Raw genomic sequence first — 18,909 nt, forward strand, 5'->3', positions numbered from 1 at the left:
TTAATTATCATCCAAAATTAGAAGAAATTTTTGTAACAAAATTTAATAAATAGCATGCGAACATAAAAGGTTAAAAAAAGTATAACTTTTAAGTTTAATCTGATAACCCAAACTCTACTAATTGGACTTCATATATTACTTAAAATTTAAGCAACCCAACTAATGAATACCCCATCAAGGTCTAGGCATTATGCATCATTCATCATGCATAACGAATACTCTTAATAGAAGTTGTTTCTACAAGAATAATGATAATATGCAATCCAAATGTCTAAAAGTGAGGTCGATTCTAGCACTGATGATTGACATGGTTTTTGGTATGTTAACAAAGTATCAAGACTCTTTTTGCCTATATTCTTTCTTCACATGATATAATCCAACCTCTGGCTGACTTGAAATGAAACCACCAAACCAAACACTGATTTTAGCTCCATACAGATAGCTAGCTATACAAGAAGCTTGGAGGCCGCGATCCATTTGTGACCTGTATGCAGGCAAACCACAATCTTACATCCTGCATGTCATGTCACCTTAAGATCAGGAAACCATAGTGTTTACATCTCCACAATCCCTGCATCTCCAACACGCTGTTCCAAAACCACCACTCACCAACAAGATAAGTGATAACTCGCCTTTGCCATTAATTTTTTGCTAAGGAGGGTAGTGGCAAAAGACAAGGCTAGGCCATACTAAGGAATATCCGATGAACTTTGTTTTCAAATACTTGTCACGCTGAGAGGAAGAAGGCATCAAATATCTGCCTTCTGTATTTACTTTCTTCTGCTGTAATATATTCCACTGCCAGAATAATTATGATGCCGATGTCTTGATCCACTACCCCTGCCACTGTTTCCATCCAAAGTGCTGCCACGGCCACTGGTTTTGTTACCTACACTCGGCATCCAGTTTGCCGGCTGGGTCCCTAATCCATTAAGCTCCTCCTCTTCTCTGTCATTGTACTCCAAAACAAGCCTCTTGATGTCTTCTTTCTCTTGAAGCTCGGCTGCTTCTTTCTGTTTTGTACTCTGCACCAGTGAGGAATTCCGTGGGATGAACATCTGCTTTGTTTGCTGCTTGTTTCCGCGCTTCACAAGAACTCTAACCTGAACCTCTTTGTTTCCACCTGTATCCTCATCCAGTGCCTCATCACCACTTTCCCCACCAACTCCCCTCCCGTGGTGATCCTTGGTAGATCCCTCAAATACATTCATTGGAATCATCATGTTCAACGTAGGACGACCCCGTAGCTCCTGTCTTCTCTGTTCCATACTCTCCTACAGAATTTATGAAGCAAGTACTTTGAAAAGTTAGAAATACAGCCAGACATAACTAAAACAACAAGACAATGCTGTTTTTACTTTCCAAAGGCAAATCTTAAATTAAAAAAGATTGTTGAAATTTAGGGATTGGATGGAAAAGGGCGAAGAGAAGACAGAATATATTTGAAAGAAAAAAATCTCCAAAATAATTGTGATATAAAAGCGCAAATCAGGGCACAGGTCTTCCACCTAGTGAAACCATGTAAGGATTTACCCCCCTACAAGTGATGAGGCTATTTCCAAAAATTGAACGTGTGACTTCTAAATCAAAAAGTAGTTTATAAAAAATAAATACAAACTCATTGTACATGTGTAGTTCAAGTTGTACAAGACCAGCTCTAATTATTTTTAATTCCAGATGTTGTTCAATTAGAAGGAAGGAATTACTAATTAGTATAGTTTTTCTTTATCATAACAGCGTAGCAGTAGGATTCCAGGAAAAAAATTTAAATTCACAAAGGAAGCATCAAACTTTTGCAGAAATGTAGGAGTAAGCAAATACAATAAATTATGCAAATACTTGCCTGCACTACAGCCTTGAGCTCCTGATCGAAATCAGCTTCTTCCAGAGGGTCCACCTCCGTCACTTTTTGTCTCACATGCACTTCATCCTCCTCATCGGAAGCAGGTCCAGGCCCATCGTCATCGTCATCTTCATCATCCTCAGTTTCACAGCCATCATCGTGATTGTCCTCATCCAACTCTTCATCATTATGACCCTCTACATCAATTGTGTCACTCCCTGAATCAGTCTCACTGTCATTAACATCATCTTGCACCCCATTTTCATCCATACCATTATCAATGCTCTGTCCATTGCCAACCACAGTAGTAGTGGAAATGGTCCTACTCGAAGGCTTCTCATTGTCAGAATGTTTTTCACTACTGGCCCTATCAGAAGAAACTATTCTATCATGTTCCTCAAGTTCTACTAGAGCTGCATTCACTTCCTCAATAGAAGTGTAACGAACCATATTGGGTCGTAAATCCGCAAACAGATCCTGCACCCAACAGATAATGAAAAAAAAAATAGTAAATGAAAGACAACAAAGATATATACCATTTATCATGACAAAAGTTAAACTATAGGGAGTAAGTTAGCTTGGAAACGCCACACCTTGTAGTTAGTGGGATAGCTTTCAAAATCTACTGCCAAATAAAAAATTCTAAAAGGAATACTTGAGTCGATGGGCAGTATAGTATGAAGAGAGGACGAGGTATAGGCTAAATTTTGGCAGCTAGCAATTATCCTAAAAAACTATCACGTTTTCCTAGGTGGCATAACATGCAAGTTCTTTTTTCATTCCAAACATCAGCTCACATATAACCTTAGTTAATTGTGGGAACTTGCCAAAATGACTGCCTCGATCCCAAAATGACTGCAGGTTAAGGTTTTTTCACATAAATTAAGAGTAAAAGTAAATGTGTTACTTGAAACAATCTTATCAAAATAAGCTCATCCTCTAATCTCAATAAATGCATTGCTTTTATTTGCTGCAAATACAAACATTGATATAATTTATAAGAGGACAAATTATGAACAAAATATTTACTTCATTGAAAATCGAGATTTTGTCAATTTGGAATTTAGGTTAAAGCCTACAACTACACTCATTTTGGATGGAGATAGTACAGCACAACAGGCTAGTCATACAAACAAATCTCATTTTACATTGACACTAAGTCCACCGTCAAAATTCCAGAATATAGTCATGCACACAGATGATGTTAGTAACCACTAAAAGCAAGAATAAACAAGAAAACCAATATATCTTTAACCAAACAAGAATAAAAACAATTAGTTATCTGAAAGTGTCAAATCAAAATAATAATAAAATTCAAGAAAGCAGCTAGGAAAGTATAAAGCTACCTAACATTCTTCTCATCAAAATTCTAAATATACAGATGTTAGCTGCAATTTCCAACACTAAAACAAATCCATATCTACAGCATTAGTAGCCCAACATTATTAAGTAAACAAAAAACTATAGCTAAATCAAATCTATAAACAAACAAATCAGCATATTAACCATACCCAAATAATGAAATACTATTAAAAAAAGGGCTGCCTGACTGACCTGTAAGTCAAATTCGATGTCCAGAGGCACAGCCCCTTTGCTTAAAATATACCTCTGGTAGTGTATTAGGAACCGATCAAGTTTCCTCTTAGAAGAGCCACGACCAAAGTAATGCCCACAAGTTTCAAGCAGAGTAATTATCAACCTTATGCGAAAACAATCTTCAGGTGGATCAAGTACGTCTTGCTGACAAGATTAAAGAACAGATTTTTTCATAATGTTACGAGAAGGCTCTCACACATAAAAAAAAAGTAAACTAAGAGTCAAAGAACAACATTCAAGGCCACACAGTAAAACTATGATCTGTTGTCCACTTAATTTTTTCATAGTAACAATGTGTTCAGTAAAATAAGGTAAACGAAGCAGTAGATGAATAATATTGATAATGCACAAAAAAGCATACCCATTAAGTTTGGAAATGTTTAGGGGAGAGGGTATAATTGCCCTTACCAAGTCCAATTAGATGATAAGATCTATGAAAATGCTGGATAATGAAAGTGCAGAGCAAAAGACATACAAAGATGCGCAGATTACGATGATGCCAAGCTCATGAGTCACATTATAAAACTACAGGAAGAAGTAGTTTAAGAGTGGAATAAGACAAGAAACCTATATATCAGAACCAATTTGGCTTTGTACCAATTCAATAGTGGAAGATATATATACTTATTTCAAGGCTTGATAGGAATATACAAAGAAAAAGCAAAGAAAAAAACACATTCAAAGATTTGGGCATGACCTACAATGGAATGCAATGAGAAATATCATTAACAGGTCCAGAGAAAAGAGTATTCATATTGCATATGTTAAATTAGTTTATTATCCGTTGTTCAGCTATTATAAATCTGCATTTGTTGTATATGGAAGGATTAGTGAGTAACCCTATTTCTCTGATATATATGTATGTATGTATATGTATATATTCAAAGTCTGCTACTGGTCACCACCATCTCTTGTTTCCACCTGCCAGCAACCAATTTTGTGACCAATTCAAGGCACAGTAGACAATAGGTGTGTGTATTTTACGTTCGAGGTAAAAGGTCAACTTTCTATGAACAATACTAGCCGTAAAAACATCGGCAGTGAACAGTATTTCCGACTATGAACAGGATACCAAAATGGGTCATACCCAAGGAAACTACTACTATATGGCTTTCGTGACAAAACAGCCAACATCTCAAAATATGATGTTGAACCAAAGTTTTCTAATGAGGAATATTAAAGAAAAATTAGGGATGAAATTCAACAGCCTAGCACAATCATCTACAAATCTCAAATTGCCAACAACTTGAATTTCACAACTTGTAGAAAGTCAAAGTCGATGGATAATAATTAACTCAATTACTTTTGATCATATTTCTGGTTTACTTTTTTGTTCTATTCTTTTTCTTTTCCTAAAATTCCTCATTTCATAACCTTAGCCAGTGAATCTAAAGTTCTTTCTCAAGGAATTTGTCAAGTTTCCCTTTCTCCTAAATTTGTTCTCCTTGTACCCACATGCCCTTCAATCTTAATTTTTTAAGTCAATTAACCATGTCATCAAATTGCTTAGTAACCTTTGATGTTAACTCTTTTGCTATACAGGAATGTGGTACAGGTCACCACTGATTGGCGAAAGACATTCCAAAGGCTTATACTGTTTTGGAACTAGTTCATCTCCGTCTTGTTTTGCATCCCAATCTCCTAAACACATGATCGCTTAGGTCATCCTCACTTGTCAAAATCAAAGAAAGTGGTTCCTGGATTTAGTAGACTTTAAGCCTTAGAATGTGAGTCATGTCAACTAGGAAAACACGTTAGATAATCCTTTCCAAAAAAAATCTAAATCAAGATATAATTTTGTCTTTTCTATCATTCATTCTGATATTTGGGGGTCAAGCTGTCACATCATTTGGATTTAGATATTTGTTACTTTTATTGATGAGTATTCTAAAGGTAGTTGGGCTTGTCTAATGAAAGATAAGTCTGAACTTTTGTCTATTTGTATGTTTTTCCTTAATGAAATCAAAATCAATTTGGGCAACTACGTAAAATTTTAAGTGACAATGCTAAAGAATATTTTTCTTTTGATTTTTCTGCACTTTTAATCAGTCTACATGTCCTCACACACCTCAGTAAAATGGTATAGCAAAGAGAAAAAAGATACTTGGTTGAATTTGCTTGCACCTTATTGCTTGGTTGGATTATACCTATCCATCACTATGATGATGCTATCCTCACTACTTGTTTTCTTATCAACAAAATGTATTTTTCTTCTCATAAAAATAAAGTTCCTTATTCCATTTTATTACTAAATGAACTTCTCTTTCATATTTCTATGTTTGTGGTTGTGTATGTTTTGTTCATGATATGTCTCAGGGTTTCGATAAGGTGTCAGCGAAGCCAAAGCCATCAAATTTCTTTTCTTGGGATATTCTAAAACTAAAAAAGGGAATTGTTACTAGACTTTTGAAACCAAGAGGTACTACATGTGTGCCAAGGTCACTTTTTTTAAGAGACATTTATTTACTCCTTTTGCAAAAGATGTTCATTCAATCCAACAACCCTTCTTATGCCACTGATGGAGTCCTTTATTCTGCCTACATCTAACAACCTAAATCTCATCTAGAGTCCACCCGAACCATCATCACCACCTATAGTTTACCTACCAACACAGGACCCAAATGACTAATCCAATGCTTCAAGATTAGGTCATTCTCAATCGTCACTCAATACCAGGCTTCCAATAATGATTCAAGTAGGTTCATCGTTATCATAGGTTGTCTCCTTTCTATTTTTCTTTTATCTCCTTTGTCTCTTTTATTACAATTACTAAAAATGTGAATGAAGCACTTGATCATCTTGGATGGGAACAAGTCATGATTGTTAAAATGCAAAGTCTTGAACATAGTAGCACATAGCAGTTAGTTCTTCTTCTTTCTGGAAAGAAGACGATTAGACATTGTTGGGTTTAGGTTGTTAAAGTTGGACACCCAATGAAGAAGTTGATCACATCAAAAGCTAAACTAGTAGCCGAAGAATACACTTAGACCTATCGCCTTAATTGTAGTGATACCTCTGGTATCCAACATGACTATTGCCTGCCTATTCTTTGCCATATCAATTATTCATCGTTGATCTCTTCATCAGCTAAACAGTAAAATGTTTGGTTTATACATTTTGTCATTTTCTCTATGCACTCAAACAATACCCACGGCTCAATTTCAAGAATTTAGCCACATTGATCAAACCTTTGGTCTAAAACACACAGAAGCAGGTTATTTGGTATTTTTCTGTTATGCATCCCTTTAAAAAATAGTTTACTTAATATTGTCTGTTGATGAAGGTTGCAATCAAATTCTAGGGTTTTGCAGCAATGAAGCCTGCAATCAGATCAGCAGTCGGAGGCTCCCAAGGATCAGAAGCTATAATACCATCTGAAATTTTGGAAATAAGAGTAGCCTATTCTAGGGGACGAATCCCTGAAATTACGGGATTGTTATACTAGTAATAATAGTAAGACATAGCAAATATAATGAATTAAAACATATTAGGAATAATATATAAAACTCCCTAAAATATATTTTGACAAATCATATTCTAATAAGATATTTCTATAATTATTAAGATCCTAATTAATATAACAAAGCAAATATAAAAGAAAAATAAATTATAAGAGATATAAATAAGATATTCTAAAATAATTTGAGACAATATCTTTAAATATTTATCATTTTTCTACAAGTCTCCAAAGCATATTCATGGTCTATTGAGTTTGTTCAAATTGAAACTTTTGATTCCAAGTACCAGAAATTTGGAAGCCTGAGGTCGTGAATTAAGTAATTCAAGAAAACACGACTCATCTGCTTTTCCCAAGCAAACTTGAAAAATATGTAACTATTTTTTAGTGCCAATCACACAAATAATTGGGGTCCAAGCCTGATCTTTCAATTTAATGAAAGATAGAAGTTAACTTTGTTTTTGTTGCTTTTTCAATGTGATCAAAAACTATTTTAGAAAAACAATTTAAAATTTTGAGAAGTGATAATGTCAAAATGTACTTCAAGAGACAATAAACATCTAAGAAAGATATTCAAAATGTTCAGTTGAATGTTTTAGCTTTTGATAGAGCTCAAAAGGATTAACTCATCAATGTAGCCAGCCCCAGCTTGTTGAATAAACTTTAATTGATGATTTTCGTTGGATGATTCTTTATGATACTTAATGAAAGATAGCTCTGAACTTCTTTTTTTGTTGCTTTTTCAATGAGATAAAAAACCATTTTAGAAAAATAATTTAAAATTTTGAGAAGCGAGAATGTCAAAGTGTAATTCAAGAGAAAAGAAACATCTAAGAAAGATATTCAAAATGTTCAGTTAAATGTTTTAGCTTTTGATAGAGCTCAAAAGGATCAACTCATCAATGTAGCAAGCCCCAGCTTATGGAATAAACGTTAATTGATGATTTTTCTTTTGTCCACATATAGATTGGTGGGCAAAATACATTACAACTCAAGCAATAAATTTTTGTTATTCATGCACAACATGGAAGGAAATGGGTGTAAACAGAATTTTATTACATGTAGTTGCAATAAACTGCAAAGGACTTTACCAGCTCAGCTAAGTGAGACCTGAAACCTATGGTTGTTGATTGTTGAATAGTGATGATGCATAACAAATAAAGACTAAATGAAATTCTAACGAAACCAATGATATTGCAACCTCAAATCCTTCTAAATTGAATAATATTTCATCCTCCCTTTACTGTACCTTCCCTCATATCTCTAACAAATTTAAGTTTTTATTAAAGACAATAATAAATTATTGGTTATTAAAAATAAAGTACTACTTAAATGGGCAAGGAGTTTAAAAAAAAATAGATGACAAAAGGGGGAAGTGCATAATTTTAATACTGACTCTATGGAAAGGAAAGCTCATGAAAAATCTAAAGCACATAAACAAATTTGGTACATATACAGTGCACGCCTTTGTTTTAAAGAAACATACTTTCAGGTTTTAACAATACAGAAGACGGAAAAAGCTTAATTCCTTCTGCCCCTAAAAATAGGTAAACAGTGCAAAATCAATACCTCTGATGTCCCATGACCATAGATGAGAATGAGATATAGGGTCTCAAAAATAACAGAAGAGTCTACATGCTCATAGTTGTAAAGCTCTCCTAAGAATCGCATGTAAGCAATGCGTCTTTGCTGCATCCCATAGTCATTTAACTCTAACCCAACTCTAATCTCCTCAAGAACCTGAAAAGCATATCTTTAGTCAATGTCACTCCAAAACTTCAAATCTTTTGGAGTGGTAAATCTTCAGCAAAACTCTTGTCCCTTGGAAATACTGTTGTTGGTTCTAGAACTTGAAATAATAAATTTTTCATCATTAAACAAATGAAAATAATTTGGTTAACATTAACGTGTTAAATGAAGTGTATAGATTCCAATTGAGGCAACCCTTGTTCAGTCTGACCAAGTTTACATGCATACAGGTAGGCAATGCTCAAACTATGCATCATTTTATTGTACAATGAATAGACCATAAATTCAAGAGTAATATCAACATACCTCATCAACAATAGCTACAGCAAACTCATCATGATACCGACTTAATCCAAGAGCAAGAGATGAAATCAGGTGGATCTGACCATATTTTCCTTTGTAGACCTTCATGAAGCATTTCAAAAGATATGGCTCACATTCATTCCACGGTAATTTGCGCAGTTGCCTCAGCACATGCTCAATGGTAGACTTGTCAAGATCAGAGAAAAGTAATTTTCTGATATACTGCAATGAAGATGTCATTAAAATACTAATTGATTATGAAACTTATTAGAGACACTGAGAGAGAGAGAGAGAGAATAAAAATGAAGATCTCACCTGATGCAATGGAGGACGAACTTTAGCTACTCGTGCAGATCTTTCTGGTGGTTTGCAAAGGTAGTATGCATTCTCCACTAAAGTGCTATGTCTCGGATCCAAATTTTTTACATTTTTCAAGCGCATCAATATCTCCAACATGTTAGCCATTCTTATACTAGTTTCTGGAGACCGATACAGAAAACGGCCACATGTTTCAAGAAGATTGCAAGCTACATCAATGTTGTGATGTGTGAAATCATCTAAACAGGCCTGGAAGGACAACAAGACGTCAATAAGGGACTGAATTTACTATATGAAAACATCAAGATTGTTAAAATAGGTATTAAGTAGGTAGTAAGTAGTAGTTGTACTGGAAAACTAATATATGAGTTGTTTACTTACTAACATTATTTTTTTATACTTTTTGGTGTTCCTAATTTCAAGGAAACTGTGTATCTTTCATTTATGTGTATTTATTTATATACATCTATATAAATCCTCACCCATGTCATATTTAGACACATGGTTTCAGTCGATCTATATCTATTTTTTTGTTAGCTCTTTAACAGGTGGTTTGTCCGTTTTGGTTTCTTGTAACAAAAATACTAAGCGTTGGTGTTCATGTTGATGCTAGTGGGTGGTAGTGCTAATATCTCAACCAACACTGTGTTGCTGTGAGTGGAGACCAAAGTGCAAAGAGATACTAAGCACTTAGTGGTACTAGGTTTGGACTATTTTCATGTGTTTGAGCTGTGTTTCCAAAAAAGTTATGTTGTGTGACTTATATGAGCTGCATGTGGCCTTAAGATTGTGAATTTTTAATGTAAGTTTGTTAAACATTGAGATTTAGAGGTTATTTTTCTTATCTATGTTATTACTAAGCATATGCATACATTAATTTTATTTTGCACTTATAATAAGATCTAACAATACATGTTATGATCACTAAGTTACAATATTGTTTGATCTTAAAGGGGACCTACTATAATTTTGCATATGAGGAGTTATTTATTGGTTTTGTCCAGTCATAATAACTTCATTATTTAGATGATAGTATACAGAAAAATCGCTTGTAAGGAGTCCTATTGAAACAAAGAAATATAAGTCTGCCTGCCACACAAACCAGAATAAATGAAATTTTCCAAAAAAAAAACCTGCCAGTGACAATCTTTCACTTCATTCCCAATCCTAGGTATGATTTCGATTAGGGCAACATACTAACCACAGAGACTAGATTTAAGGTCAATTTTCCTAACGTTTATATCAAATTGATAGTGAAAAAAATGAACAATCTCTTACCTTTACATTGAGCAAGGCTTTAAACAAAAGATTAGTTTGGTGCTCTATATCTCAAAAAAATTAATCAACAGGAAAAGGGAAAACTTTGGAACCCAAGAATTTTCTACATTGGACAATTTCTTTATCCTCATCATAGTGGCTACTTGCATCCTTCCTAACAATCTATAATCTACAAACAAAATGTAAAGAAAAGGGAAAATTCAGGGAAGACAAACAAGCTTGCACAACAACTACATCTCATAAATGTGGCAAATTTCCCAAACAATTTTGCATTTTGAAACTTTGAATTAATCTTTCAATTTTGTGAAATTAAAAAGAATAAAGAAGTCTTCTTCACACATGTGAACCAGAAAAACATATTGTATGCTAATAACACAATTAGGGGCTATCTGTTGTACATGGAAAGACCATGGGGACAAAGGGCATTTGATCCATAAAAAAATTTTGAATCATCAAATATGGAGGATAACACAGTATAATTCATCATAAACCTTATCAAAATACCTAAGACTTCGAAATAAATAAATAAAAAAAGTAATAAAAAGGTAGTTTTGAAAAAAAACGCAACATTTAATCATGGCAAACTGAACCCTGTCAACAATATAGGAATGCCTCCAAAACATAAGTTGCAACATTAAGAAATTTGTAATCATAATTGGAAGGATCTAGCCTCCATTTATAATAATTTGATTATTAATCTATTGTACCTTCAAACAACTGAAGACTAGGCCAGGAGAGGCAATTTTGAACTTGCAAAGTTCTCCAATGAACCTGATATTCCTTATCTTTGTCTCAATATTCATCTGATCCTGTAAAGACATTTCAAAAGCAGATAACAAAAGTAATCAGTTAAATTTTTAGCAGAGGGTAAAAAATTAATCCTATACGCAAAATTGTGTAAAATAACCTTTTTATTTATTAAGAAATTGAATTCCTCCTCCAACATCTGTAACAGAATGGAGGAGACATCCTTCATACAAGTTGAGAGTGTGGCAACCATGCGTGAATAATATGCTAGCAGTTCTAGAGATGTCCTTGGTACATTGAACAAAGCCCTCACAAGCTTTTTCCGATTTGATTTTGAATTCAGATAACAGAACTCGACCTAACATGTGTTAAACAAAAAGGCATAACAAATAATGACAAAAAAATTAACAATACAATGTAAGAATAAGTAATACAGCAAACTAAAGTATCCTCACAGTTAATTGATCTATAAGGTCCCGGCTCACACAACCCGGAAGCCTCTGCAGTAGAGCATCCAAATTTGTCCCTTCAAGACTTCTGAGTTTGTCTTTTTCATTTTCTCCCTTTTTATCATTATCTTTGTCTTTTTCCTTTTCCTTTTCCTTTTCCTTCTCTCTGTCCAGTTCTTTAGACTTGTCTTTTTCTTCCTTATCCTTCACTCTTTCTGTGCTTTCTGCCTCTGGCAAAGCATTAGACTCTGTAGAGATCTCTCCACTTTCATGGGTGGTCTGTTGACCTTTGTCGGATTCAGGTGATATTTCCTAGATAATCATATATCTTGAAGTCAGTGAGTAGTTGCAGAAGGTTGGTAAAAAGAGAAAAAAACATCAACAGGAATGGGTTATATGAGTAAATGTTTATATTATTCTTTCACAGAATTATATGGACAGTAACTAAATTGACTGAAAAAGACTTTTAATAGAAAAGGCATTTTATTAGACAAAAAAAGAAATACAAGAATGCACACAATAAGATATGTTCCAATACAAGGACAACAAGATATAAGAAATATCAATTGTCTAAATGTTATGGCATGTTCAAAAAAATTAACCAATGAGTTCTTACATTTGGTTGGTCTTGACTCTTTGAAGATTGCTCACTACTTTTTTGCTCTGTTTCTCCCAAAAGCACAGCAGGAACAAACGCTCTGAAGAAAAATATGCAGGAAAAAGTTCCATATAAAAATAAAACACTGTTGAACCAACTAAAAGAAACTTCAAACATTCCATGATTATATCAAAACTTTAAACAGGAAAGAATACAGAAATCAACTGGATGAATATATTTGTTACAGAGAAGTATTTTAGAAATACAAACCTAAGATCAGGTAAACATTCATAGAAAGTCCTTGTATCTTCATCATCCCATATTGGTTCAACAACAGAAGAATCTTTACCAGAAGCAGAAGAAATACCCTCCTCACCACTGGTAACCCTAGTCGTATGTCCATCCTCTGGCATTACAGGAGGCTGCATATCAAGTGCTTCTGCTAATCTATAACAAGAAAATCATAATTACAGGCTTTAAGAACTTAAGGGGATAATTAGTGACATCAAAGCGATACTCACTCAACAATGATTAGACATTTATAGTTAAACAGTAGAGTGACATACTAAATTTAAGAAAAACTGAATTCAGGGGATAGTGGAGCAGACCTATCATACAAAGGCAACAAATTCTTTTTTTAACCAATTTGGGGTACCAGGCCGAGAGAGATAAGCACTTGCTGGAGGGTGGAGCTTACCTTAGACAATGAGATCTTAATATATAGGAATAGATGAACCTAAATGCATTATGTTTCTAAAGGACAGAGATCTCCCTGAACTAACCTAACCAACAGATAATCATATCCAGATTTGCCTCAAATTTGCTTGACTGAATGTCTCACTAGATCAAAGCTTTCATGAACACACATATATGCTAGTGATAGGCTGAAATATGCAGGTACAGCAACACATGTAAACCATCAACTGGGGTTCTTAGTATTTCAAGAATATAATTAGTCAGTATACACCAAGAACATATGCAGTAAACAGCAATGAAATAGTCAAAAGTAAACAAAACAACTTACGATGAAACATTTCGGTACAAATGGTCAAAGGATTTACGAAGCTTTTCATATGAAGCAATATTTTCATCACTTAGCTCTCCTTTTGCATTCAAAATCTTCGAATTTTCATGCTCCATTAATCTAAGTGACTGTCGGAAAGCAAAATTGATCAGTAATCAAAGAGGGCATAACAACCTTCTGTTTGTAAGTGACCTTTAAGAAATACAATTCTCAGGTTTCATACTATATTTTTCTCTCAGAATTCTCTAATATGTGTGTGTGTAAAGGCAGAAGCTCTTACAGAATGCTCAGACTGAAGCAGTTCAGCTGCAGCATCATAAAAGGAATAGCATGCTTTCCGTAAAACTTTCTTCTGATCTGCTGTGATGTTAAGGCCTTTAAAAAACTGCATCAGAATGTCAGTACAGGAAAATATATAATTCAGCTAGTAACAGAATAATCCTTGATTGATACAGAGTAAGATAAAAATAGAAATGAGGGCTGAAGTTAAACTTGCAATCATGATGAAAAATGACTGAAGATTATTATGAAAGTCAATGAAAATATAAAAAGGAAAAAAGGACAAAAATAAGCAATAGAAAGCGTGAGAATATCCTACTTAAGATTAATAAAAGAAATACCTCTTCATGAATTTCCGGCCCACTAACTGAGAGTCCAAGAAAAATTCTCCCCTGACGAGCAAAACTGGAAAGAAGGGTCAAACTTGTTTGTGCAGCTTCCCGATCTTTCAGCTGTTCCCCATTGGTAAGATCTTTTATGATATTTATAAAAATGCCACCATCTTCAATAACGCCAACAAAAAAAAGTTCCAATAGAAGTTTCAGGGTGCTGCGCTTCTTCATTGCCTTCAAGTTTTTATCAGCATCTGATTCATCACCAGGTTTTCCAGGAGAGAAAACCTTGAGAAGCCCTTGAATCAGGCTTGGAGCAAAGTCCTTGTACCTTTGATGAAGCAAAGAACAGATCTTTCCAAAAAGAAGCAAATGATGGAGCATATCAGAAGGCAAGTATTTAAGTTAAGATACGCACTATATATAAATTAATATAGAAATACAAATTTTGTGGAAAAATTAACTATGTGCTAAACTATGTAATCAATTATTTATCTTTAATTAATATAACAACCATTGAGAAAAGGAAGTGTTGTGTAGTACAGTAACCATAATTAGTTGTGATTTGTTAGCATAATTAGTTGTGATTTCTTTGCATAATAAGAAATTTGGGAAAGATTTAATTAGACTTGATTTGTATGGTTTTCCTTCTCATTGAGTTTCTCCGAGATTGAGTGCGAGCAAGATATCGGTGCAGTGGAAGAAGAAGATGGAGCAGAGCACTACGCCACTAGGATCCTGGATCTCCAGGTACAAATGTTAGAGGTTATAAAGAAGAGAACGAAGGAGAGAAAGAATTGAAGTAAGAAAATCATATTTGTCATTGCATTTAAAATCCGATAACAACAAACAAATATTATATTGCTAGAATGAACTAACTGAAAACTGACACAGTACAATATTCACACAGTAACCATAACTAATCAGTGGATCCCTTGCTTCTGAGGAAAAAACTTCAAATGACATAGAAAACAGGGTGAAAAAACTGCAAAAGCACATACCTGAACTGCAGCTTGTATATCAGAACTTCTGAGTTTGGCATCACATATTGCAGTCACCGCTTCACTGACAAATTTGCTTAAGTTGACACTTCTCAACTCATCCATCAGAGATTCACGCTGCTCCTCATTGATCTGCTTCAGCTTCTTAATAACCGCAGTGTTACGCTTAATGCTGGAATCCAGTGTCCTTAAGAATCCTGAGTCTGCATGTAAGAGCAGATTGATTATTATTCATGCAATTAGTACTAAGACAATACAACAAACATTCAACAGGACAAAGACCTTATTCTGCAACCCCCTCCCTCACTCTTCCTTTGTGTTTTCACTTTCAATTGTTCTGCCTATAATTTCAACTACATTACATTTTGAAATTTGGGTGAAACTCCTTTTCTTGGGTTCTGAAAACACTTAGGAATCATGCTCTAAGAGTGGTTGGCATCCACTCCTTAAGAATTATTTATCCTATGCTCGGATTTCTTTTCAACCTCTAAAAATTACTTTTAACTCAAAAATAACAAAGGTGATCCTTCCTCTATCGTAGTTTAAATGTATATCCACTCCCCTGAAATGATTACCTAAACAAGCAACTAGATCTTTGAGCTGAAAGATTGAGCAATTATTTTGTTCACATAGGAAGGATAGAATAGTGAATTATGGGTGATGTCAGTTCAATTTTAGAAAATTTTTGAATTTCTATGGATATAGAATGGTGCAAAGTGATTTTGAGGGGAAGACCAATAGTTAATTTATAAACGATGTGAGTGATTTTTAATTACAACACTACACACATGAATGCTTCTTAATTTCCAACTGACTTGTGTTGCATGCAGGGATATGAATTTTTTGGATCCGAAAGGACTCCCAAGGCAAAAAAAAATTTAGAACTTACCATTGACTTTCTACACTGTTCTGAGATCATAATTTTGGTTATCTTGAATGAGAAGAAATTTTTCAAGCATTCAATTTATTCTTTAGGTTTTTAAGTTTCAAAATGGCTTAATTTAAATTGTTTTACTTGATGGATAATGTGCATGGCACGTTGAAATTACTCAATAAAAAAATATGGGTTTTGCTTGCTTGTGCTATTTCAGTTATAGCACAGTAGGGATCGCTCAATATGTTATAAATCACTTAAATCATGGCTATGTACTTTCAAATAAAGGAAAAGGGAGCTTCTTATTCTACTCCTCCAGACTGAGGCAGGGAATCTAATATAGTTTTAGTGGAGTGCCCGAAAGTTTGTTTCAAGACACTTAGTATTTAGGTCTTATATTTCTTGAAGTTGCTCAATTATTTTTCAAGCAGAATTTTAGACAGGACTTATGTCATGGTTTGTCATTTACCAATAATCAATATTCAAAAATTGGATTTGGTTATTTATAAAATTTCAAAGTATGAGCTATTTGGAAGTGAACTGTGCTTTAAAATCCTCCAGTGAAGGCCCAAGAATAGTTTTCATATCTCTAAGACACTCCCATCAAGCAAGAGCCTTTTGGATTTGAAGCATGGATAATGCAAAAGTCCATTTCTGCTGAACTGAAATTTATTTTACGAAGAATCTTAATGGTAAGGATCAACACTGATGATTTGGTCATAAAAACTCTGATACCATGCTACAGACCAGTTCTTTTGAAAGCTTAACCTATTAAGGGAAAGCACATGAATTGTTTTTATATCTCAAATTATGTATTAGTTTGAAAATATACTGATAACTTACATATTAATTTCCTAATATAAAGCAGATTCTATATCGAACAAAAACTTATCAAATACAATTACATTGACTGATAATAGTAGTGTGTTTAGACAACAAGCAGCTGCCAGGATCAAGGAAGCAGTCCAGAATCACATTCAAAAAGAAGCAGCTGCAGCTATCTATCTACCAGAATGTGTCTGCAAATATTTGCATTAGACAACCCAACCTAAGGAATTATATTATATAGAAACTAACATAAGAGTGTCATCAAGATTCATTTTCTCAAAAATTGAGTTTCCCATTTATCTTCCAATAATCATCTCCGAAGCAATACATATTGCTAGCAGTATGTATCCAACAATAGTTGTCGAAGGTAGAAGCTAAGAATCATCTTAAATAAATAACAAGATAAGAATCTCTCTGATAACAAATGTCATTATTGTGCATGTTTCCAATCAAGTTGTTAACACAGCATAAGAAAGCACTTTTATTTACAACAGTAAAACTATTATTATTCATCTTAGGGAGCCATTTTTTTTGCTTTCTGATTTGTTCTGAACGAGGTATAAGACTTAATGCCATGATGGTTAGGAGTCAACCCTGAGATCAAGTAGTCTATCAAAGGTACTCAATAAGGGAGAACTTAAGTAATTCTATTGTCTCCAATGATTTGAAGAATTATATCCATTCTATTGGCAGCAAAAAATCATTTAGCATATAAATAATTATTCAAAACTAACAGAAGATTAACTAACCAGGCCTTTCAGGATTCAAATTGCTTTGACGTAAAGCCATCTTTGCCTCAACAGATTTTTTTATCTCCTCGAGGCGAGCAACAGCTTCCTGCGTAACATTAGAGAAGTTAGGCCTTTACTAAGTCATCTTGCAATGAATGATCTATCCAAGAACTTCCATTACACAACTTCTTATTCACAGACAACACAAAATACACATCCACAAATCCTCATGAATACCGAAATTAGCAGCCAATTTACAGTTACCCTTCACAAAACTGCTAAATTGTCCTACTGAATACTCACAGAAAGAGAATAGAAGAAAAATACTCAACCAATATAGGCACCATGTAGTCATGAAAAAAAAAAAAAAAACTAAACCATTGATGTAACTTATAAATAAACAAAGTAGCCCACAATAGAGTAATGCTTAAACCTCATCGTCTTGTTTGCTGTTACTTTCATCCTCATGGTGATCCATATCCGTATCTTGTGCTCCCAAAACACGCGCCTGCGCAGCAACAATTGGAAGAACACTGACACGAATTAGCTTAGGGTTCAGCGTGAGAAAAGAGAGTTTTTCCCCAGGCAGAATAATACTTGAAGAAAACTGCAATTGAATGGTTAAAACACAGTAGCGATAAAACGCGACAGAGCACATGCATGGATTTAAGGGGAGAAAGCGGATCAAAGATGAAATTACCGGTGTGAGGGTCGATATTTTGGGGAAGAGGAGCGAAGTGGGTTTTGGTGTAATCGTCAGAGGTTGCTTTGAGTGGGAAAAAGGAGAGAAGAATAGGAGATGGAAGTGGTGAGTGTTGGTTTGATTTTCGAAGAAAATGGTGGTTTTGTTTTGATGAAATTGCGAAGGTGAGAGATGGGTTTGTGTGAGTTTTTTTGGGTACTGTTTGCAGTGCGGAAAATGAAGGGTTTTGCTTCCTGCACCCTCTCATTTTTTTAACCTACACCCCCTCAATTTTTAATATGCACCCCTCATGTTTTAACCTGCATCTCATAATTGGGTGAAATGACCAACCTACCCTGTCTGTTTCTCCTCATTGCACCCTACCACCATTGCTGCCGCCACTCCTCCACCATCACTAATGTAGTTAGAAGAAGAAAAGCAAAATTAATGTCATTTTGAAAAGCTTTTTCTGTAACACATTTTGCAAAACTCTTTCTCGAACACATTTATGAAAGGTGTATAAATGCATTTCGCAAGGTATTATATATGTTTTAGAAAGTTTATTTTAAAAATCTTATTCCAAAATGTATTTCATGTGTTGTAGAAATTTTATTTCGAAGATCTTGTTCTAATAATGTTGTATTAGTATATGGTCTAAAACATCATGCACTGAAAATAAGTCAAGTGAGTGATCAAGAATGATACAACGATTCTTTCTACAACACCAGTAGGAAGGTATGTATTCTGACATATCCTTTTACCCTTTCATTTCTCGCTTTGTAGTCATACCCATCAAGCACTCTAACATTTTTCTTCGCCA

The 18,909-nt window shown here is 34.2% G+C and overlaps 1 protein-coding gene across 1 annotated transcript; it reads right to left on the bottom strand.

Moving 5' to 3' along the window:
- Nucleotides 1-113: 113 nt before the first annotated feature.
- On the bottom strand, nt 114-18,266 carry LOC137820125 (regulator of nonsense transcripts UPF2). The gene is made up of 18 exons (XM_068623962.1): nt 18,108-18,266; nt 17,841-17,915; nt 17,426-17,513; nt 14,975-15,177; nt 13,983-14,327; nt 13,643-13,747; nt 13,363-13,490; nt 12,609-12,785; nt 12,357-12,438; nt 11,747-12,052; nt 11,452-11,649; nt 11,252-11,353; nt 9,264-9,515; nt 8,952-9,170; nt 8,466-8,636; nt 3,398-3,583; nt 1,844-2,320; nt 114-1,274 (listed from the first exon to the last, which is right to left on the bottom strand). The coding sequence occupies exons 2-18, from the start codon at nt 17,883-17,885 to the stop codon at nt 771-773; spliced, it is 3,588 nt and encodes a 1,195-aa protein (XP_068480063.1). The 5' UTR covers nt 17,886-17,915; nt 18,108-18,266; the 3' UTR covers nt 114-770.
- Nucleotides 18,267-18,909: the final 643 nt, after the last annotated feature.

The sequence above is a fragment of the Phaseolus vulgaris genome, chromosome 9 (assembly GCF_000499845.2).
Source record: "Phaseolus vulgaris cultivar G19833 chromosome 9, P. vulgaris v2.0, whole genome shotgun sequence".
Lineage (NCBI taxonomy): Eukaryota > Viridiplantae > Streptophyta > Magnoliopsida > Fabales > Fabaceae > Phaseolus > Phaseolus vulgaris.

Excerpts from the sequence above, each read along its gene's own strand:
- LOC137820125 (XM_068623962.1), bottom strand. The coding sequence starts at position 17,885 with ATGGATCACCATGAGGATGAAAGTAACAGCAAACAAGACGATGAG. Across the intron at positions 15,178-17,425 it reads TTTGAATCCTGAAAGGCCTG|ACTCAGGATTCTTAAGGACA; the intron begins GTTAGTTAATCT and ends TCTTACATGCAG. Across the intron at positions 11,650-11,746 it reads ACCTTATAGATCAATTAACT|GTCGAGTTCTGTTATCTGAA; the intron begins GTGAGGATACTT and ends AACACATGTTAG.